The sequence below is a fragment of the Ursus americanus genome, chromosome 3 (genome assembly GCF_024610735.1).
Source record: "Ursus americanus isolate L20-20 chromosome 3, mUrsAme1.1.p, whole genome shotgun sequence".
Classification (NCBI taxonomy): domain Eukaryota; kingdom Metazoa; phylum Chordata; class Mammalia; order Carnivora; family Ursidae; genus Ursus; species Ursus americanus.
In genome coordinates this window covers 22,644,020-22,666,574 of record NC_142129.1, presented here as the reverse complement: position 1 = coordinate 22,666,574, position 22,555 = coordinate 22,644,020, and the positions used below count along the sequence as shown (strand labels likewise).

The window sequence follows — 22,555 nt, the reverse complement described above, 5'->3', positions numbered from 1 at the left end:
CTGCTCTCCCTGCCTACAGACCCTAGTGCAAAGCTTTGCTGTGCTTTCATTTAGGAGTCTCTACCAACCTTTCCCTACCAGGGCTCCTTATCAGAATCACAGAGCACAGAAAGGAATTGGAGCTGCTGTATGCTCAGTTCTCCGAAGGATGGTTCATAATTAGTACCCTTCCAGATGGATAGAAGAGAAGTTAATCGATGTATTCTATGGATGCTTCAAGGCATTAGGGCTTAATTCTAGTGGAATCCAGGTTGAAAAGGGCTACATTAATTCCTAAAATTCCTGCATTGTGCCTGAAATTGTTTATAAGAAACAAACTTCTGAAAACTCTTTCCCTAAGCACAGAACCTTATGAAAACAAATGAACAGAAGAGACTTCTTTCAAGTCAAATCGTTCTCAGTGATGTATTTCTGAAAAAGCTGCCTTTGCAGTGAGTTAATTGGTTAAAGATAAGAAAAGAAGGCTGAAGTCCCTTAGTTCATAATTGGTTCTTATGAAACTTATAAAGTATTTTCAGATTTTTCCAAATAACAAAGTTTTGTTTGTTTGTATTTTGGGTGCTAACATAGCTTTTCACATATTTCTGTAGCGTTATTCATCAATGAAATCTGCTGCACATTGACACACAGGTCCCTACTGTTATTTCCATTGCCAAATGAATAGATTGGGCCTAAGGGGAATTGTCTGACTTAAAATAGTCTAATAAGACTAATTCAACTGGGATTCTGACTGCTTCTTCTCCTAGTAATAACCCACAATATCACAGCTGCTAGGAGGTAAGGTTTAATCAGGCTTGAGCCATAGAACATATGTATGCATGTTCTGTGGGATAGATTATGGATTAGTGATTCAAGAGTTATATTTTGATTCTGGGGATCATGAAACAAGAGAACACCCCATGGTAAAGTTATATTGTGCTTTATGTTACCTTTCTACCTAGACACTGAACTCTTTTTGTACTCTCATTTATTCATGAGATTTTTCTGGTGGTAGTTAGGGGAAGGAGAGAGCATGGGAAAGCAAGGATCTGTTATATTCCCTATTTTACAGGTGGATAAATTGAAAATTGGTCACAACCAATTAGAGGTAAAGCTAGAGCTAAGGTCTTAGGCTGTACTTCAGTTGGTTATTGCCTTGATTATCAGTTGTTCATTTTTAATTGAATTATGGCTCTGGGCTTCAGAGTGTGACAATTGTAAACATTTTAGAAATTATGCAAGCCTGTGTATACATACGTGTTGGGTTTCTCTAAATTTTCGTAGGAAAAAACCTTTGATGCTATCTCAAATATTTTCATGAATGTGCTACTTTAAATATAGTGACAGAAATAAGTATGGATTCAAAAAACAAATGTCATGCTCGTTCAGGAATAATCTTTCTACTGTGTTTGCAGAAATACCACTCTCTCAGTCTGGGTCTGTCAGCCATTTTGCATTCACATATTAGTACGCTCTAAACAACTAATACTTTTTTTTTTTTAAGATTTTATTTATTTATTTGACAGAGATAGAGACAGCCAGCGAGAGAGGGAACACAAGCAGGGGGAGTGGGAGAGGAAGAAGCAGGCTCATTGCGGAAGAGCCTGATGCGGGGCTCGAACCCATAACGCCGGGATCACGCCCTGAGCTGAAGGCAGATGCTTAACCACTGTGCCACCCAGGCGCCCCTAAACAACTAATACTTTTGTTTCTCACCTGATAACAGGTCTGCACAAAGGACTCTCTGAAAACAAATCCATTGTGGCTCAAATAAAAACATCAATTGAACTAACTATAACCAGTTGACTACTATGAAGAAAATAAAATACTGTATTTGGGGAATTTTTTGAGTGGGGGAGGTGGTATAATAATTTCTTCTTGAGAGAGAAGAAAACAACTCAAGCCAAAAATTGGAGTGCTTCTCCTAAGAGGAAATTTGGGGGGTTATTTTTGCTGTTGTTGTTTGTGTGTTTTTTTTACCCTGACTCATCCTTAGAAGCTAGAGAGGCATAGGAGAGGAATGCTATTCTGGGTAGAGTTAGCACTCCAGTCTCAACCTTTTTCATCACTGCCAGCCAACCACCTGCTGCTTGGTTAGATTAGTAGATGACGGAGGTTGACAAAAAAGTAACTGCTAAATAATATTATATGCATGTCATTCCTTCCCAATTCAAAATCCTGAAGCTGAGTAAGAACCTTTAAAAATGTTATAGCTGGTATTGAATTAAAAATATTTGCAAAAGCCAACAATAATATCAGATGGCATTTATTGAGTGCTTAATTACTTTATATCAAACACTGCACTAAGCAGTTTATTTACATTATCTTATTTAATATTCTCAACAACTTGACTCCGAAAGTTATGTCTTACTATTATGCAGTCAGCTTCATAGCACATATTACAGCCGTAGGACAAGAAAAACTCCAATTAATTTTGTAATCAGTTATTTCATGTCTGACTTACCTATTAGACTGAAAACTCCATGAAGATAAAGACAATCCATATTTGTTCTGTATACCCAGCACTTAGACTCTGCCTGGTATACAGTAGACACAAAATAAAAATTTGTTGAATGAACAACTGAATGTGTGAATTACTGGATTCATGAATGAATTAATAATTCTATTAATCAGGTTCTGGAACACCTTTTATATACCCGGAAATAGAGACTGGGACTTCGAAGTCTGTCTGACTCCAGAACACATATGCACTATATTTAAATGTCCATTGGAGAATATAGAAATCATCATGCCTCTAGAAAAGGATTTGAAATTTCAGGATATCCTGAACGTAAACACTTTCTTCAAAAGTAATTATGCTATAAATTATGATCAAGATTAGGGATGGCCATTATCTTTCTTCCCTCAGGTGGTAGAAGCATGGTTCCCCTAAGCCTCCAACGTATAAACTATTTCTGAGTATTGATTAGTGAAACAGATGACTGCCCAGGAAGCTGTTTCTGGGCTCTGTTACCAAAGGTACTTTGAACTCTTGCTCACCCTAGGAGGGAGAACCACAGACTTTTTATACAGATTAGTACCTTTCAAGAACAAAAGTCCTTTTGGGGATTTACTAATTCCCTCACCTCCCTTGGTGCCCATGTTCATTCTTGTTGCCTCGTGTTAGGACTTTGCTCTAGGGCAGTTTTCCAGCTCCAAGAGAGACACTCGGGCCCCCTGCTGCCCAAACATTTTGTAGTGCCATGCCCGATTAACTGGGCAAGGTCAGACTTGCCTTTTACAGCCCTCCCAGATATAGATCCTTTGCTAAGAAATCCCAGAAATGCCTTAATTCTCTGGATGTAAGTAGATCAGAGCACCATAGACCTTAAGAGCTCTATTTGCAGTTTTTCCCTTAAAAGTGATGGAGGTACTTCTTATCCCATTGAGAGATATGTAATGCCTTATAGACAGAGCTTTATATCCCCAAACCTCCCCTCCCCCTCAAAAAAAAAAAAAAAAAAACCACCAAAAAACCCCACAACAAACCTTGAGGACTCCTTAGGAAGAAACTATCCTCTGAAACTTAAACATAAATCATGGAAGGAAATTAAATCATCCAGTAAATGATTAGCAACTACAGATTGTATGAAGACTGAAAAGACCTCAGCTAAACATGGGAGTAGCGCAGCTGCCTGGTAGCCACAATCAAAAGTCTGAGACCTTCCACCCTCTAGCGTATATCGCCGAATGGATTAATCATCAGAACAGTTTAGTATACCAAAGGAGGATTTATCCACTTCTTTAGGAGCTGAAAATGCCTGTTGCCCGGCCCACTGAGGCCAGCCAGAAGGGAGAGCACACTGAATACTTCATTGTCAATATCTAATTGGGTCTGCAGGCATAGTTCAGCCTCATCAGAGCCAGTCTTAAAAAGAAAGCTCTGTTGTCAGACAAACACTTTTTGTGTGGTTCTTAATTACTTTCCCATGGGTTTCTTGTTCTCTAGGTCTTATCTGTTCAGTTATTGTACTAAAACACAAATTACAACAGGCATCGAAACAGCAGACAAAGAAGGGTAGCTTGGATCCGAGAAACCCATAGGTTAATGACCGTGATCTCGCACTGAGAACTTTAACCTGTTGCTGCCGTGGTGTAACCTCTCTCTTTTTGCGTATTCAAGGAGCTCTCATGTTCTGAAGATCGTTCGCCCTAGATTCCAAGTTAATGCTATCCAGGGGGAATGTCTTTGGCAACCTCTCTCAGCTTCCTCCTCCTGACCTGTGGCTAGCACTTTCCATGGAGGTGACCGAGCCAGCTCCACAGTACCATTTTAGGTGCTTACCATTTAGGTGTACATTTGTGTGGTGTTGGATCACTAGACAAGCCTCGGTTCACTCCATGGTTTGGTATTCCAGAGGAAGCCATTTTTTTCCCTGAGGGTTTTTTATTCTGTCATTTCAGCGGCTTCCTATACAGATAGCTCTGATGATGAGACATCTCCCCGGGATAAGCAGCAAAAGAACTCTAAGGGAAGCAGCGACTTCTGTGTCAAGAACATCAAACAGGCAGAGTTTGGACGAAGAGAAATTGAAATTGCTGAACAAGGTAAAGAAAGCAAGCACTTTTTCCTTCTCAAGTTGCCGGTGTCTTTTTGTCCATGTTAATCCTTTTTATGTCCTGGGGTCTAGTAGCTTGTGAAATTTAAGTGTGGTTTTAAAGAATACTTATTACAAAAGAAATCTGAACTTAGTAAACACTGTGGGGAGGGAGTGAACTCTGGTGGGTCTAGAAGGAACTCCTATACCAGGAAGAGGCTAAGAGAGTGGATAAGGGGGATTGGGGTATAAGGAATCCGAACTCTGGAGCATTTGCCTCTGAAAGTCTCTTCGAATGAAAAATCAGGTTCAGTATCTTGATGCCTTGAGAAACCCATTCTAACAAAGAACCTGATCAGGGGAAGACTCTTCTCTTAAGAGAGTAAGTTCTTCTGTTTATTCTTTCTCATTCCCTCCTCTCTAATAGTGCTGTGTATGTATTGTGCCTTTTCAGAAATGCCTGCGCTGATGGCTTTGAGGAAGAGAGCTCAAGGAGAAAAACCTTTGGCTGGAGCCAAAATTGTGGGTTGCACCCACATCACTGCTCAGACTGCTGTGAGTCCCTTTTCTTTCTCCACATAATAATAGTTAATAATAGCCACCAGCTGTTGAGTGCTTGCAACCTGTCAAGCAGCAGATTAAGAGCTTAACAAGTATTAGTTCATTAATCCTCATAATGGCCAGGTAAAGCAGGTATTCCTGTTTCTGTTTTACAAATGAGGAAGCCCAGGCTCAGAGTGCTCAAGTAATTTGTCCGAGGTCATACAGCTAGTAAGTCATAGAATCCAGATTTGAACTTCAATATATCTGAGTCCCAAGTTTATGCTTTCTCTGTGCTACACTGCTTTCCCCTTATCTTCCCTTCCAGTCTCATTTCTATAAGGCAGCTCTCTTCGGCTGCTTTCAGCTGCAAGTGAGAGAAAACCTGATTCAAACCTGGCTCATACATAAAGGAATTTACTATATTACATAGCTAGGAGTCCAGCGGTAAGGTGGACTTCAGATGCGGGATCTCAGGGCTCCAGTTTCATCTGTCTGTGATTTTCTTGGAGCTGCCTTGTCACTTGCTTACTTCATCCTGAGGTTCATAGCAAGATGCTTACAGCTCTTTGAGCCATCACAAATTGACATGAAGAGTAAGGACCATTTCTTCCTTTCCCCCAAGAGCAAGAAAACCTTTCCCAGAAGGCCTCCAGGATATTCCATCATGTGTCATTGAACTGGGTCACATGTCCATGGCCCCCCAGTCCTGCTGAGAGGACTGGGGTTACCATGCTTGATTTAGACCAGCGACTCCCACCCCGTCAGATTCAGTGTCTCCTTTTCATAAAAAATATTTTTGTAATGCCTCGTATTATCGTAGAATGAAATTAAAATATAACATACCTCAGTACACTTTTTTTTTACATTAATATAAAATCTTAACTGAAATATGAAGGAGGAATAAAAAAAGTAATTTATAATGAAATAATATGTGTTTCAATATGTAAATGCTTCGGCACGAGCATAGTGGGCTACTCAGATGTTTGTACCTCCTTACAACATTACTTGAACGAGGGGCGCCCGGGTGGCTCAGTCCGTGAAGCGTCTGCCTTCAGCTCAGGTCACGATCCCAGGGTCCTGGGATCGAGCCCCACATCGAGCTCCCTGCTCAGTGGGGAGTCTGCTTCTCCCTCTGCCTGCCGCTCCCCCTGCTTGTGCTCTCTCTCTCTCTCTCTGACAAATAAATAAATAAAATCTTTTTTAAAAAACCCAAAACATTATTTGAATGAGAATGCCACAAATGTAGATAGAAATGTGTTATTGGTTCTGGAGCATCAGAGTGGCACTGCCAAATTATATGATTTTCTGAATCGTATCATAATAAACTATAAACAACTTTTTAAATTTCTAAACAACAACAAAAAGTATGTGTTTTCTCTTAATTTACATACTTGTTGCATTCCTGGAAAAGTATTATTATTTTGTATTAAAACTCCAAAAACAGTTTTTGTTAACATGTAAAGTGAAATAAGGTTCTAAACTTGGATCATTATAAATAGGGTTCTCACACATGTGAACTTTCATTGGAACATTTGAAAACTGTACTAAATGTGGCGTGGTTTTGTTGTAAGAGACGGTCCTGTACTTTCAAAATGTCAAAACCTTTCGTTCTGATCACTAAATGACAGGTGCATTCCCCTCCGAATTAATGTGACAACCAAAAATGCCCCCACAGTTTTCCAGAGCTCCTCTGTCGAGAGCCGCTGACTCACAGCCATCATCAAGGATGTGAGAGATGTTGAATTGCTAACCATAATGAGACCACTATAGGAAATTGATGTATTGAGAATTGGTCTGAAATCTTTTGTATGATTTATAAGACTCAGGTCATCTGAATGGTTAGATCAACTTTCAAAAGATATCTCCCGAAGCGTAGCACTTATTTATATGGCCACATTCCTGATTAAGTACAGCAGAGTCCTTAAGACGCAGACAGCTACTGTGAACATCCTTACCATGAGACTTTTCTGGATTACGTGTTCTCTAAGGGAAAAAAATACCTTGACTGCCCAAAATTAATATAATAAATTGAAAACTCTCTTTTTGGAGCTACAGACTAATTAATCGAGGCAGAAACTCTCTTGGAATCTTTTTTGGGCTTCCCCAGTCAGAGACATGAGACTTCAGTGTGGAGGCTTAAAATAGTAAGTGCTTCTGTACTGTCTCATGTTGCTAAATTCTATCTAGTTTCTTTTTTACCCCCTGGCTCACCAAACATTACCACCTTTCAGGGTTCCCTTTCATTTTCTATTGAATGGAGTAATCAAATTTAGTTTACCAATTTTAGTATTATTTTGTTATTCCCTCTCCACGTTTTTTCTTTTTCCCTTAAAAAAATAATTACAAAGGAATTGCTTTGTTTTTAATCTCAATTTTCTTTTTCTGATTACAAAAGTAGCTCATATTCATTTTATAATACTCATTACCTCAATCATTAGCATAAAAGGCAATCTCCTATAATCCCGTGTTCCAGAAGTAACTATCATAGTTAATGGTTTCCCATCCATGTTTCTAATTGACTTGGATCTATTTCTATTTTTTAGGCGCTTTTCCATAGTTCCTTCTAATAAGCAGATTCTTTTGCTACTCTCTCTAAACAGTCGTGATTGAAAGTCGGGTTAAACCAGCTTCTAAGCTCTGTCCTCCTTCCACTCCTATCTACCTTCACTCCTGCTTGAGCCCTAATAGCCAGCAGTCTTGACTTGACAATTCTTTAAACAGTTCTTATATTCTTGGCCCCAGTCAGTTTTCTTTTCTAGTTAATTTATATTGCCCTGTAGGTAAGTCTCAGTATCCCTCTTTTGTTTGACAAATTCAAGAATCCTAGCTATAGGAATTCAGAAATTCTTTAAGGTGAAAAATAAAATGAGAGGGAAAAAATGGGATCAAGTATTGAAAGGTAGTATGGACTAGAAATTAAGATATATGAGTAGTTCTGCTATTAACTTACTAAGTGGCCTTGGACAAATTACTTTAGGGGGCTCCCTGTTCAGCGGGGAGTCTTCTTCTCCCTCTTCCTCTTCCATTCCCCCTCCTTGTGCTTTCTCTCACTCTCTCTCCTGCTCTCTGCCAAACAAATAAAAATCTTAAAAAAAAAAAAAAGTAAGGATCAAATCAGTGAAATAAATTTTTTAAAATAATTTTTTAAAAATAATTAAAAAAAAAATTTTTTAAGGGGCACCTGGGTGGCTCAGTCGGTTAAGCATCTGCCTTTGGCTCAGGTCATGATCCCAGGATCCTGAGATCGAGCCCAAGTTGGGCTCCCTGCTCAGCAGGGAGGCTCCACGCCCCATACTCTCTGTCTCTCTCAAGTAAATAAAATCTTTAAAAACAAAAACATTAAAATTTAAAAAATAATAAAAATATTTTTAAAATTTGAAATAAACATGGATTTATAAATAAGTTGCAAGTATAGTATGGATCACTTTTTTCTTAGCCATTTGAGAGTAAGTTGCCAACCTGATGCTCCTTCACCCACAAATACTTCAGTGCATATTTTCTACAAACAAGGACATTCTCTCATTCAACCAGTACAGCTATTCAAAATCAGGAAATTAACATTAACTTATATTACCATCTAATCCTCCGACCTCATGCGTCTCATTAATTGTCATCCCCTTTTCGTCTCCTTTAGTCTGGAACAGTTCATCAGTCTTTCTTTGACTTTCATGACCTTGACACTTTTGAAAATTATAGATGAATTATTCTGTAGAATGTGCTCAATTCCACTTTTCCTGATGCTTCCTTATTATTAAATTCAGGCTATGCGTTTTTGGTAGGAAATGATGCTGCATTTTTTTTCATTGAGTCTTATCCGGTGGCACGTTGATTTAGACTTGATTTATCATTTGTCAAAAAGATGTTCATTTTGATCCTTTGCTTGAGGTGGTGTCTGCTAGACTTTTTCACTGTAGAAGTTATTTTCCCCCTTTATAATTAAAAAGTATTTCATGAAGTAGTAATACGATACTATGTAAATACCCCATTTGTCATCAAGCTTTCAATTTATTCATTTATTTACTTACTTTTATTTGTATGAATCATTGTTTCCTATTTTATTTAGTGGATTATAATCCATTACTACCACTATTTATCATGATGCTCAAATTGTTCCAAACTTGTCCCAGGGGAGCCCCTTCCATCTTGTTTCTGTGACTTCTTTGTCTTTTGACATATCCTTCTCATTCTTTGAGCATTTCGTTGCTTCTGGTATATGATTATCTAAGCTTATCATGTACTTTCTTTGCCCTAACCTTAGAATCAGTCATTTCTCCAAGAAACCTGTTGTTTTCTTTTTAAGATTTTATTTATTTATTTGTCAGAGGGAGAGAGAGAACACAAGCAGGGGGAGCGGCAAACAGAGGGAAAAGCAGCCTTCCCCACTGTGCAAGGAGCCTGATGCAGGACTCGATCCCAGGACCGTGGGATTATGACCCAAACTGAAGGCAGATGCTTAACCAACTGAGCCACCAAGGCATCCCGAGCCTGGTTCCTTTTAATGGATCTGGACACTACTGTGTTCTTTGCTATTAAAATATTGTTCCGGGGTCCTCTTTAATTTCATATTTTGGAAAATAATTACCTGCTAACTCTTCATATATTTCTTATGTCTTCTTCTCTCCTCCTCCTTCGAGGACTCCAATTACACGTATGCTAGATTTGGTAATGTCCCATTTGATAATGTCCCATAGATCTTAGATGCTCTGTTCTGATTTTTATTCCCACTCTTTTTTCTTTCTGTATTTCAATTTGGTAATTTTTATTGATCTATCTTCAAGTTCACTGACTCTATCCTCAGATATGCCCAGTCTGATGATGAGTCTGATGAAAGAATTCGTAATCTCTAATACCTTTGCAAATTTTTTCTGACATTTCTATTTGACTTATTTTTATTGTTTCCATCTCTCTGCTGAAATTCTCTTATCTGTTCATGGATGTCATCCATCTTTTCACTAGACCCCTTAATGTAAACCTATTAATTGTAGCTAATTTAAAGTTCCTGTCTAATCAAGCATCTATTTCATCTTAGAGTCTTGTTCTCTTGAATACTTTATTTCTTGACAACGGTGTGGGGAGGGGAGTGGTTTATTCCACTTTTTTTCTGTGTTTTGAAATTTTGTTATGAATGGTAATTTGTTAGTTTCCATTATTGTCATGAATTGGGCTGGATTTCAGTTCTGTTGTTCTTCACCATAGGCTTCAAATTCCTTCCATAGTGGGCAGCTGTTACATTGTGATTTGAGGTTACCAGAAGGCTCTCCTCGGTGTTGAGGCTTCACTCTCAGCTTTCAGTTGCTTCTACACATGCTTGCCACAGGGGTGGGGGGAAGGGGTATCATCTCTCTCTTCAAATGCATGCCCCACCTGCTGCACTAGGCTGCTGTTTCTTAGAGCTCGGCTCATGGGGAGGGCAAGTGGGGTTCTTGGCTCTCCTGCTCCAGCTTCAGTCTTAGGTAGGTCTGGAACAGTTCATCAGTCTTTCTTTGTGTGAGGATAGGGCTTCTTCATGGTTCCTGCTTCTCTCTGTAGCAGCCAAATTTGCCTTGTGTCTGGGATAGGTCTTGTGCAGGAGATATTTTCCTGCCTCTCCTGGAGAGGTTGCAGATCTTTATCAGTCATATCTTGTTTTATTGCACTTCACGGATAATTGCATTTTTAAAAAAAATAAATGGAAGGTTTGTGGCAACCCTGCATCAAGCAAGTCAATCAGCGCCATTTTTGTAACAGCATTTGCTCACTTCATGTCTCTCTGTCACGTTTTGGTAATTCTCAAAAATATTTCAAACTTTTTCATGATTATTTGTTATGGTGATCTGTAGATCAGTGATTATTACCTGCTCAGGTGATAGTTAGCATTTTTTAGCAACAAAGTATTTTTTAAAGTATGTACATTGTTTTTTTAGACATAGTGCTATGGCACACTTAATAGACTACAGTATAGTGTAAACATAACTTTTATGTGTACTGGAAAACCAAAACATTCATTTGACTTGCTTTATTGTGATACTCACTTTATTGTGGTGGTCTGGAACCGAACCTGCATTACCTCTGATGGATGCCTGTGCTTTCTATCAGTGCAGGGTCCTGGGCCCAAGGGGGTTTCCTGCTTCTCTCCAAGGAACAGGGAATTTTTGCTTCCACTCTTCCCCAGAACCAGTGGATCTTTGCTTGCTCCCTGGTGGCAGGCATAATTTCTGCTCCTCTTCCTACAGCTTAAGGCTTTTGCTTCCTCTGAGAGAAGAGTGTGGCAAAGTGCCTAGGTTTCATGCCTGTCTTGGAGCATAGCTAATCAGGTCCTTGCCCCCAGTCTTTCTTGTGGGCACTGGGTGGAAGCCCCTGGAAAAGAGCTTGCATGTGAGTGTGAAATCTCCTTGGGCCTCGGGCAGTCAGAAATTCCAAACTGACATGCTTTCCCACACTCAGCCTCTACTAGTTCATTGAAATTCTAGCTCATTTTTTCTTATCTTCATGTGTGGCACCCACATCTTCCTCCCATGTTCTGTCAGAGGTGAAACCGAGTCCCCTTGCTCTTTAAAGGGATTTGTCACTTGGGAGTTCAGTTCACTTGGTTGCTTTACAACCTTAGCTCTTTGATGGTACATTATCTGGCTTTTGTTAGGATCGGAGCTTGCTTGCAGCTTTCTACATCTTCAGAAGAAGCAGAACTGTAAATTGGTGATTTCTCAAAAACGTTTTGGCTCTAAAACCTTTGACTTAATTAAGTCTTAAAAGGAAGCCCAAATATATTAAATAGGTAGAAAAACAGAGCTCAGCTGGAGCCTTCACCCATGCCTACCCCTACCACTGCCCTCTACTCAAAATCCTGAAGAATTTCTGTAAAGCACCATTTGAAAGTCACTGGCCTCAGTTATTCCTGATATACTTTCTTTTTCTTTTTCTTTTTAAGATCTTATTTATTTATTTGTCAGAGAGGGAGAGAGAAAGAGAGCACAAGCAGGAGAGCAGCAGGCAGAGGGAGAACAGACTCCCCGCTGAGCAGGGAGCCCGATGTGGGACTCGATCCCAGGACCCTGGGATCATGACCTGAGCCGAAGGCAGACGCTTCACAGACTGAGGCACCCAGGAGTCCCCTGATACTTTCTTATTATCAAATATATAAACTTAATTTCCTTGACCAGTTGTTTGGCTAGTCTTGTTCATCTCCTGCTTTTCTCTTCAATGCAGGTGCTTATGGAAACTCTGGGTGCGCTGGGGGCACAGTGCCGTTGGGCAGCCTGCAACATCTATTCCACTCTCAATGAAGTGGCTGCTGCTCTAGCAGAAAGTGGTAAGATCTTCTGCTTGTCTTCTGTGTCTTTGGCTAAAGTAAGTCTCTGAAAAGTTCCATGGATTCAATATCAATCTTTAAGAGAGATTGACATTAAAGGAGCCCTCTTGGGGGAAATGGGTCCCTATTCTTGTGTGTTTGCTCTACTTCTGCACTTCTCTTGTTCAATATGATGTAGCTAACTCTGTTTTACAGTTGGCAAATATCTCCTTATGTCTGATATTCCCTTGTTAGTTAATGCTTTGCGTTGACTTGCTAATACTAGAGCACCAGTGAACACCGCTCATTGTCTAAGGTAATATGGATTAGAAAAGAAGTGCTTTGGGCATACTTTTGTGGTCCTGCTGGTTTGTCAGCAGTTTGCCCTGATTTAATGTTTGGGTTTCTGCTTCAGCAGTAAAAAAGGACTTGACCTGGCAGATTAATATTTGATCACAATCGCTACTGACACAGGAAGGACAAAAGAAAGAAATTTGGACTTTGCCAGTTTCTTGCCTTCCCTCTGTGGCAGCACAGCACAGATCAGGGTACCAAATGCTTATTGCTTCAGAGCTCTTAAGAAATGCTGGGAAAGTTCTGTGGTGCATGCGTGTCTCTCCTTTTGCTAGCACTTTAGTATTTCATTTGTTCTTTCATTTACATTCATTCATTATGAAATTTTTATTAATGTATATAAAAGGGCACAAATATTAAATAGATAGCCCAGTGAATTGTACATATACATTCTTTTTTTTTTTCCAACAAATGTTTAATATAAGAACACACGAGACCATGTCTTTGCCCTAAGAATCTTATACGGTGATTGAGGAGAAAAGACACATATATAAATAATGGTAATACAAGGGCATATATGATAAATGCCACGACAGATCATAAATCTACATTTACCGCACAAGCAAGCGGCTTTTAAAAGTTCAGATTCCATGATAGACCACTTGCAGTTAAACAGGCTTCGTTAGGAACATGAAACTTACCTGAGCTGTGACAACATTTTAACTGATGGAGAAGAGTGTAAGGTTCTCCTGATGAAGAAGGTGGGTTGACCAAAGTACAGATGCAAGAAAGATCAAAGTGTAGTTGGGACATGGTGAGACTTCCAGTTGACTAGATCAGGAAGTACTTATTTCTGATTTCTTCTTTTTTCCCCTTTAGTCCTATTTGTAGCATCCATCATACTCTTGTCCCTTTTGTTTTTCCTTTTTGGTGTATCAAGAGCAAAATGACCACCAAAGACAAAGAAGTGGATGAAGGGGCTGAAGACAGTGAAGAAAGTCAATCCAAGGAGTTGAGCAAAATGAGAGAATTTGGAATTGGGGAAAACCAGTATCTTGTCAAAATTTAGGGGCAACCATTCTTTCAGGCTTTAATGGTTTCTCTTTGTTCCCTTTTCTCAGGATTCCCTGTCTTTGCCTGGAAAGGAGAGTCAGAAGATGACTTTTGGTGGTGCATTGATAGATGTGTGAATGTGGAGGGCTGGCAGCCAAACATGGTGGGTTAGATCTCTGCTTGCACAATTCTGGAGGAATCTGGCGGGGACAGAGCGGGAGGCTATGGCCTGGGAGAAGGTGTCCCAATAGGAAGGAAGGAAAATGCTTCCTTTTCTGTCTGATGTATCTGGGCTTCCAGCAGAACTGGATGCTTATGTTTAGGGTACCCTAAGAATATTGCACTTGGCCTCAAAGTGCTAAAATTGTTGGTCCTGATCTTAAGAAACATTTATATTCATTAGCAGCATTAAAATACTGCTCTGTATTCACACATGGCTGGTTCAAAAGCAAGGTTAATGAGTTACCATCCCCTACCCCCCTCCACCTCCAACAACAATAATGAAAATGCACATAAACACATACACACACAGCTCCTATGGTACTTAGCTTTTCTCTCAAATCACAGGCTAAATTTATAGTAAACCTGAGGAGAGTCCAAGTTCAAATATCTTCTCTTTATTCTCCACTTTAAGAAAGAAGCCTAGGCAAAAAGTTTTGAGTCTTTTATTTTGCTTCATTTTATTTTTGTTTCGATTTTGAAAAGATCAAGTCCTTGAAGGCTGATAGCACATTAGATTCTCAGAGAAGCAAAAAGCTGCACGAAGTATAAAGCACTCCTATTTCACAAACATTTTGCTTATGAAGGAGAGGAGAAATTGGGGAATCAACTGAAAAGAGAATCCTTGAAGCTCTAGTCCAACTATTGCTTGCTGCTAAAAATTGCAGAGTAGCCCTTACTTGGTACACAAAGGGAGAAGCAGCCTCTTTCTGGATTCTGTGATGCAGGTTACATTGCACCACGTGCTGGTTTGAGGAAGCTGGGTTAATACCCTGAAAGGGAGGGAGGAGTCAGCTGTGAGATGAGTCAGCTCATTCCCATAGAGTTTACAGTGACTGGAGAAGTCTGACCGACAGAACTAAAGGAGATATGCCAGGGGGTTTCTACGGGGAATAAAACATTAATTTTAGAGTTGAGAACATGGGGACTACATGGGATTGCATTTAGAGACTATAGGACCAGCACAAACTGCTGGAAAAGCTGATGAAGAAAATAAGACAAGGATAAAAACCATCGTCACCCCAGAAAAATAGAGTCCATTCCTCTTGGGATACTGTCAAGATCTAGTACTTTTACTTGTTTTCCAACCTCAGGAAGATTCCCTGGTGGCAAGAATTTCTGTAATAGAATAACATGGTAGTGAGAATTATGGGTTACGTTCATTAACTAAATATTAGGGATAGCAACTACCTGCCTGTATTAGATACCTCCATTAAAAGAGCAAAATGGACAAGAATAGTGGGCCTTAAGACAGAGTTTCCAATTGCTCAGGCTTTTTCATTTCTGATTTTCTCGTGTGGCTAGGAATCAGAGGCTGCGAGGGAGAACACTGTGAGGGATTCCATACATGCAGAAAGGGGAGAGAAACTCTGAGAAGACTTTTCATTTCTCAGGGCATCTGTTCTGAGGGTTTCTACTGGGAGAAAATGGAGCATTAACTTACAGAATGGAGCAAATATATTTTAATGAGAGTCTTGCCTTGAATCCCTGCTCTCAAATAAACTTCAGTTGAGTCAGAGAAAAGAGATCAGGAGCAAGAGTAGAAGCAAAAAAAGATTAGGTGGTAGACATGAGGTGGGGGATTTTGTGTACCCAGGGGTCCAGGATGGCATTTTGGGGACGTGTAGTGAGTTGATATTTGATGTGACTGCAAAATGGGTGCATGCCAGTAGGGAGCAACTCAGTTCTGTGGGGACTTCCCAGGTATAATAATTTTGAAAGTCCTGCAAAGCATTTCTGACAGCTAGGCGAAGGGCTGAAGTGCCACAGCCTAGTAGTGCCTAAGAGCTTTCTAAGCTGGTCTTTCTTTAGCTTGTTTATAATTCAGAAACTTTTCCTCTGCTGATGAAAGCTCCAGTGGGCACAGCATTGTGGTTATCTTTAATCACAACCTGAAATAGTGATGAGCTGTTCAGAGGCATGCTTGCACACCTACATGCTGCACTGTTCCCTGGTTATTTTTAATTTGGTGTATAGAGAGTGTGAGGTTTCGCTAGGCAAAACCCTTCAGTGCTGCCTGATATTTTGGGTAGGAGAGTGCCTGTGCTTTGGAAGAAGTGAAGGATTAACAAATACAGTTTTATAACCCATTGTTCTGGGAGGGAGACTAATTAGCTGGCTTTATTTAAACTAAGCCTTGACTGAATATATTTGAAGTCCTGAATGTAACTGCTAGAAATATGCTAATATCAAGGTCAGGCTTTCTGAATATCTATAGTGTCTTCAAGAACTAGTTGTCTAGATAACCACTGAAGCTATTAGTTCGTAAGAAAATCCATCCTCATTTCGTTGCTGTGTGTTTTGATACAGTAGATGTGTTAGTGGGAAGGTCATTCGGCTGTGAGAATTACAATTGGCTTTTTACCCCTCATTGTCTTTAATTCAGTGATAATGACTGGTCATTACTTTGGCTTTAAGTAACTTTGCATAACCATATGGGAAATTTGAAATATCTGTAAATTGGCAGTTAGAAATTGGGATAAAAGAGCCAGAGCAACAGCGGAAGCCCTGAGCCTTCAGTGAAATAAATGTATTATTGATGCTTATTATTGCAGATATTGGACGATGGAGGGGATCTTACTCATTGGATTTATAAGAAGTATCCTAATATGTTCAAGAAAATCAAGGGAATAGTTGAGGAGAGTGTTACTGGAGTCCATAGGTAAGATTTGACATGGGCATACCTGGTTTTATGCAGCCTAGATATATATTCTGATAATCACATACCTATAAAATACATTATGTTAAAAATTGGAACCTGCTATGAGGTGATGAGATCTTAGTCTGCACACTTTTTTTTTTTTTTTTAACAATGCAAATAACAAACCTAAAATTGGCCGTGCGGGACAGGTAAGGGAACAAGTGTGGTCCTTGTGTTTTCTAGTCATGGAAATGAAATGACTGCTTGTCCTTTTTAGAGTAATTCATTCATTCCATAGGTATTTAGTTAACTTCTACAATGAGTCAGGAACTTCTGGGAACTGTGCTATGGATCTAGCGGTGGGCAAAACGGACAAAAACTTGGCTCCTCATAGAGCTTACATTTTTACTTAGAGAATAAGGATTTAGAGTTCTGTTTCTCAAATGAGCAGTAATTCCCTCAGTAAAATTGAAATAATTTCTGTTTACTACTATTCACTCATGAAGAACTGAAAGTATGAAATGGAAGTTTTAGGGAAGTAAGTTCTGCATGAGCCACCATCACTGCTTCAACATATTGTGATCTTTTTGAATCTACCATACCTTCAGACTCTTAGAAAGGGATGAATTTTAAATAAAACACCTGGTTCTAATTTTTTTTTTAAAGATTTTATTTATTTATTCGACAGAGAGATAGAGACAGCCAGCGAGAGAGGGAACACAAGCAGGGGGAGTGGGAAAGGAAGAAGCAGGCTCCCAGTGGAGGAACCTGATGTGGGGCTCGATCCCATAACGCCGGGATCACGCCCTGAGCCGACTGCTGTGCCACCCAGGTGCCCCACACCTGGTTCTAATTTTTAGTTGAGTCAACTTAAAATGAAACTCCTGTATGTAGATACACATATTTATAGGATGTATATGTATTAAGATTATAAAATTGAGACTATTTGAAAGTTAAAATTGTTGCATTAGAGTAGTGGGATTGAAATAGTACTTAAAGTTATTCTTTGTATAATTTAAAAGGGGAATAAACTTAATAAGCAATTTAAAATTTTACATTTTGATCCTTACAATTTAGAAGTTGGTCAAAGATTTTCCCCACATGCCTTGTAACTAAGATCTTCATTTCTAAGCTGTCTACAGACTTGAGAAAGGTAGCCTTTATTTCTGTATATACACCTAATGGGGTGGAAGTGGCATGTCTCACACTCTCATGCCTACACAATCAACGTATTTCTGTAATTTGTTATAAAACTGACAGTAGATTGCAGTATCTCATTGTTTTGTGTTCTTCTTGATTTCCCTCATCCGCAGGCTGTACCAGCTCTCCAAGGCTGGGAAGCTGTGTGTTCCAGCCATGAACGTCAATGACTCGGTCACCAAACAGAAATTTGACAACCTCTACTGTTGCCGTGAATCGATTCTAGATGGGTAATGTTTTATTATCTTTGGAATGAGCTTGAGTTATTGAATTGAGGTTCTGAGTTTTTTGGTTTGGGCTGTTTCTGGAAATGATTCATGCAGCACCTTTGGATCTATCACTACATCCTCCTCAATACTTTATAACCCAGATCTACTGTTGCTATCCCTGTGACAAGCACATCTATCTCACTTAAAAAATCAGACTAGCCTCTGTCTATTGGTGGCAAAGTTTTTACTCTGTGACCCTATCAGGCCTGCAAGTCAGTAACTGAAGTCATAAACAGCTAAGAATCTTGATGATTTGGGAAAAGGTTCCTGGCGTTCCTGTTCTAGGTCATGTTACCGGTTTTGAAATTCCAGCCAGCATATAATTTTCTGGCCATCTGGAAAGTTGTGGTGAGCAAAGAGTCAATCCCAGAGGCATTTCTAGTTTTTTAAATCGATAAGAACTACAAGTCTGACAAAATCTATACCAAATACTATGTTCTTCTACTGCCCAGTTTCTGTTTCTACATTTGTGTCCAGATATTCCTTCATCCTTGTTCAGAAGACTCAGTAACTCCCTATGTCAAACCATTAAGTTGATTTAGAATATTCCCAAGCCAAATGGTTTCCATCATGTTTAGGTTAATGGAAAAGCTAAGTAAGGGCCTGTGGGCCACATTACTAACCAGTCTGGACCCTAGGCAGTTTGCAACACCACGGGCGTTAGAGCCAGAAGGCCTGGCTTGGTTTGACTGTTGGCTCTATCATTTAGGTCTTGGAATAGTTATTTAACCTCTCTGCGCCTATTCCCTCATCTGCAAAATGGTGACAGTAAGACCTACATCATAGAGTTATTGTGAGGATTAAATGAGATAAGGTAAGAACCTGGTGTTCAATATTAGTTCCCTTGCCCTTCTTTCTAGAACCCTGTACACTAAGTTCTGGATTGAGTTTGATCTTAGGGGAAGCTTTTTGCTTTAAAATCTTTTTGGAGAGGGGCAGATATTCAATGCAAATTCAACTTACTGATAATTATTATTTCTATAGAGTCAATAGTATTATCAAATAGATTGGACATTTAAATGAATTCTCAATCCATCAGTCTGTTTATAGACTGTCCCTTGTTTTGGCTACATGAAAGTGTTACAGCTTACGTGAATAGCTTTGATGAATAGCTTTACACCTGATATTCCTTGGGGAAGAGAGGCAGAAAAGCTCAAGAGTAAAGCAAAGGAGGCTCATAAATATAATCTATTGATTTTTTTTTTTTTTTTGCTGTGATAACCATTCCAGGACCATTCTCCTAAACCATGACTTTTGAGTATGATAGCAGCCCAGCTAGACTTACTCTCTTCATGCAACAAGAAATGCCACTGCACTTAATTGATATATTTTTAAAATTTTATTTATTTATTTATTTATTTATTTATTTATTTATTTATGTTCACATACACTGTTACATTAGTTTCAGGTGTACCGTATAGTGATTCAGCAATTCCATACATCACTTGGTATTCGTCACAAGTGCATTCCTTAATTCCCATTACCCGTTTCACCCATCTTCCCTCTGGTAACTATCAATTTGTTCTCTATAGTTACAAGTCTGTTTCTAGACATCTCTGTCTCTCTCCATCTGTCTCTCTCTCTCTTTTTCCTGTGCTCATTTATTTTGTTTATTAAATTCCACATATGAGTGAAATCATATGGTATTTGTTTTTTCCTGACTGGCTTATTTCATTTAGCATTATGCTCCTCAGCTCCATCCATGTCATTGAAAATGGCAAGATTTCATTCTTTTTAATGGCTGAGTGATATTTGATATTTATTGAGTTTCATTGGGGCTCATGGAGTTGTACCAGTTCCCATTGAGGAGCTGTCAAATCATTAAAAGCATTCCCACTTTTATAGACCGTTTTCAATAGGAGGGATAAACAGAGAAGTGAATAGAAAGAGGCACAAATGTTTGTAGGAACTGTCTATCTCAGCTAGTTTTAGTTGAAAACTTTCTTCTGCCTAGTGAGGGATTCCTAGAGAAGGGACACTGGCTGAACCCAAAGAGAAACCAGAACCTACTCCTGCAAGTTCTTCCAAGAGACTCTAAAAACGATACGGACATGTATTCTAGCTTCATAGAGCATCAGAGACAAAGAAATAGAGCATGTCTGAGAAAGAATCAGCCCCAGAAAGCTCACCATCTCGTGCAGTCGGTATTAGTGCATTTCCAAGCTCTTCTCCCTGTAGCCGCCCATTCCCTCTGTGTGGAATTAATGAGGGACCTGTTGACCCTTCTGACGCTGCTCAATGTAGCACTCATTTATCAGGGTTACCTTCTACGTTCCTGTCTCATTCAATAAGCTCCAATAATGTTTCCATTAAGCTAGAGCTTTGTCTCCTAAATAAAAAATGTTATTTTTATTTTCTTCTTTTATTTCCAAAAATTATGTAATAAATGTATATTGCTTTTTGTTTAAAAGTTACTTTGCAGTCTATGGCTTCTTCCCTTCTGCCCCACTCCCAAGACGAGGAAAAAAGAAAAAAAAAAAAAACCCTCTCCTATAGCTGGAATTGATCGGATAGTATGCAGTGAGAAAATACATATTTTATTCAGCCGTTCTTTCTAGTCATTAGATAGCGTAGAAGCCAGGCTTTCTTTCAGAATGGAACAAGCAAACAAACATAAAAACACAGGGACCCAGTCTAATCTTAAAGGAGAAACGAGAGAAGATTTTTCTGATTTAATGGTTTTTCTTCCCCTAGACTTAAAAGAACAACAGACATGATGTTTGGTGGAAAGCAGGTGGTGGTCTGTGGCTACGGAGAGGTAAAGCATAACCTTTCACCTACGATGTGTATCAAGTGTGATTTTGGTGAAATATACCAGAATCTTTTATGTAATGGACATGAGAATACATTCACTCACCACTCTAGATGGGGAAAAAAGTAACTTTCGAGACCCTCTGGTTAAAGTACAATCTTTCTTTTTCCCTTTGCATTGTTGCCATTTTTTCTTAAGTTGATTTTCTGACTTGTTCCAGTGCACTGTTTGTGATGTTCTCTTAGCTTGTGTTTTGATTATAAATCGTGAGTGTGGGTGTTCTTATGTACATGCATGTGCTAAACAGGGGCTAGGAGTTTGTTGATGAACTGCATTCATTTATTTGTTTTTTCTTGTTTTTCCCCAAGCATGAATCTATTCAGTGAAATTCCTTTTGGGGGCGGAAAATGGAGTAGTTTACCAGAAGCTTTGAGAGATGGTTTTCTCACTGACTTTCCTTATTATGTGTACTTTCTCCCCTCTTCAGGTGGGGAAGGGGTGCTGTGCTGCTCTAAAAGCCATGGGCTCTATTGTGTATGTAACTGAGATCGACCCCATCTGTGCTCTTCAAGCCTGGTAAGCATGCAAAAGGAGACTGGCTTTTTCCTCTGTGCCACCATCTATTGGGATCTTGTAACTGGCCTGGTTAATGCCACAATTTATCTTAGAGGTGCCCAGATCCTGAGAGATGCTGCTGTTAACTGTAAGCTCCCCTCTTTCAAAGATCAAGGAGCTCTGCTCTGAGAAAGCAGAGACTATCAGAGAGGCTAAAATTTTGAATTCCTGTGGAAATAATAAGAGGGGATGCCTTCAGCCAAAGAACAATTAGCTCCTTACCTTCTCCATGTATAATCCTGCCTTTTTTTTTCTTAAGTCAGCTCTACGTCCAATGTGAGGCTTGAACTCATGACCCCAAGATCAAGAGTTGCATGCGCCACCAGCTGAGCAACCCAGGCACCCCAACCCTTCTCCCTTTGAAAACAATGCTCAAAAAAGAAACAAGTTGGCATCCGATCCTATCTGATTTGATGCACTAAAAAGAACACTTCTGTGATATTCTTCCCCTAAATGTATAACCTGAGTCTCGTCAGGAGGAAACATCAGGCAAATCCAAATAAAATCTGCTGTCTCTGAATGAAGGGCATAGGGGAGTTTGTACTATTTTTGTAATTCTTAAGTTTGAAATTATTTCAAAATTAAAGGTTAAAAAATAGTTCCTGTCTCATCCATAAAGTATGGCTAATGATGCCTGCCTCAAAGAGTTGCAAAAGTTCAGTAAAATAATTACATAAGTATTACATATGATTATATATTATATAATAAATATATAATTCTATAAAGTATAGAACTGCTGTCACATAATAAATGCTCACTAAATGGTAGGTATTATTAAAATTGCCTCTTGCCATCCTCAGCAGGATGGAAATACCACTGTTCCTGAAAACTATTGCACAGCTCCAGGGTCTATAGCCTCCATAACCCACCCAATCTTTACCCTTAACCCTCCAGGGGAAGGTACCCAGGGTAGAGTAAGGCATAGCATAAAGATTTTGCTATACCCATTTCCCCTACTTTCTACTCCTCACACATCCCAGCCATAAACCACAAATTTCCCCAATAGAGTTGTTGGCTTTCTCTGAGTCAGGGTTTATTAACATGTTTTAATACTGGTTGAGACACCGATTCAGATGGTCTCATAGACATGAACTGATCACTTACTGTATAATAGGTACTGTGCTCTGTGCTTAGGATGAATAAGATGAATATATGAATGAGGTAAGGTCCTGCTTTTAGAAACAC

At 39.3% G+C, this 22,555-nt stretch overlaps 1 protein-coding gene across 5 annotated transcripts in view; it reads left to right on the top strand.

The window, feature by feature from the left end:
* The window catches only part of AHCYL2 (adenosylhomocysteinase like 2), a 160,765-nt gene that overhangs the window by 121,502 nt on the left and 16,708 nt on the right, over positions 1–22,555 (top strand). For all 5 annotated transcript variants that reach the window (XM_045792663.2, XM_045792662.2, XM_087860834.1 and 2 more), the window contains exons 3-10: positions 4,384–4,527; positions 4,972–5,072; positions 12,246–12,348; positions 13,743–13,837; positions 16,449–16,555; positions 17,848–17,964; positions 20,698–20,761; positions 21,243–21,331. In XM_045792663.2, coding sequence (XP_045648619.2) covers positions 4,384–4,527; positions 4,972–5,072; positions 12,246–12,348; positions 13,743–13,837; positions 16,449–16,555; positions 17,848–17,964; positions 20,698–20,761; positions 21,243–21,331 — 820 coding nt within the window. The remainder of the gene's footprint in view (positions 1–4,383; positions 4,528–4,971; positions 5,073–12,245; positions 12,349–13,742; positions 13,838–16,448; positions 16,556–17,847; positions 17,965–20,697; positions 20,762–21,242; positions 21,332–22,555) is intronic.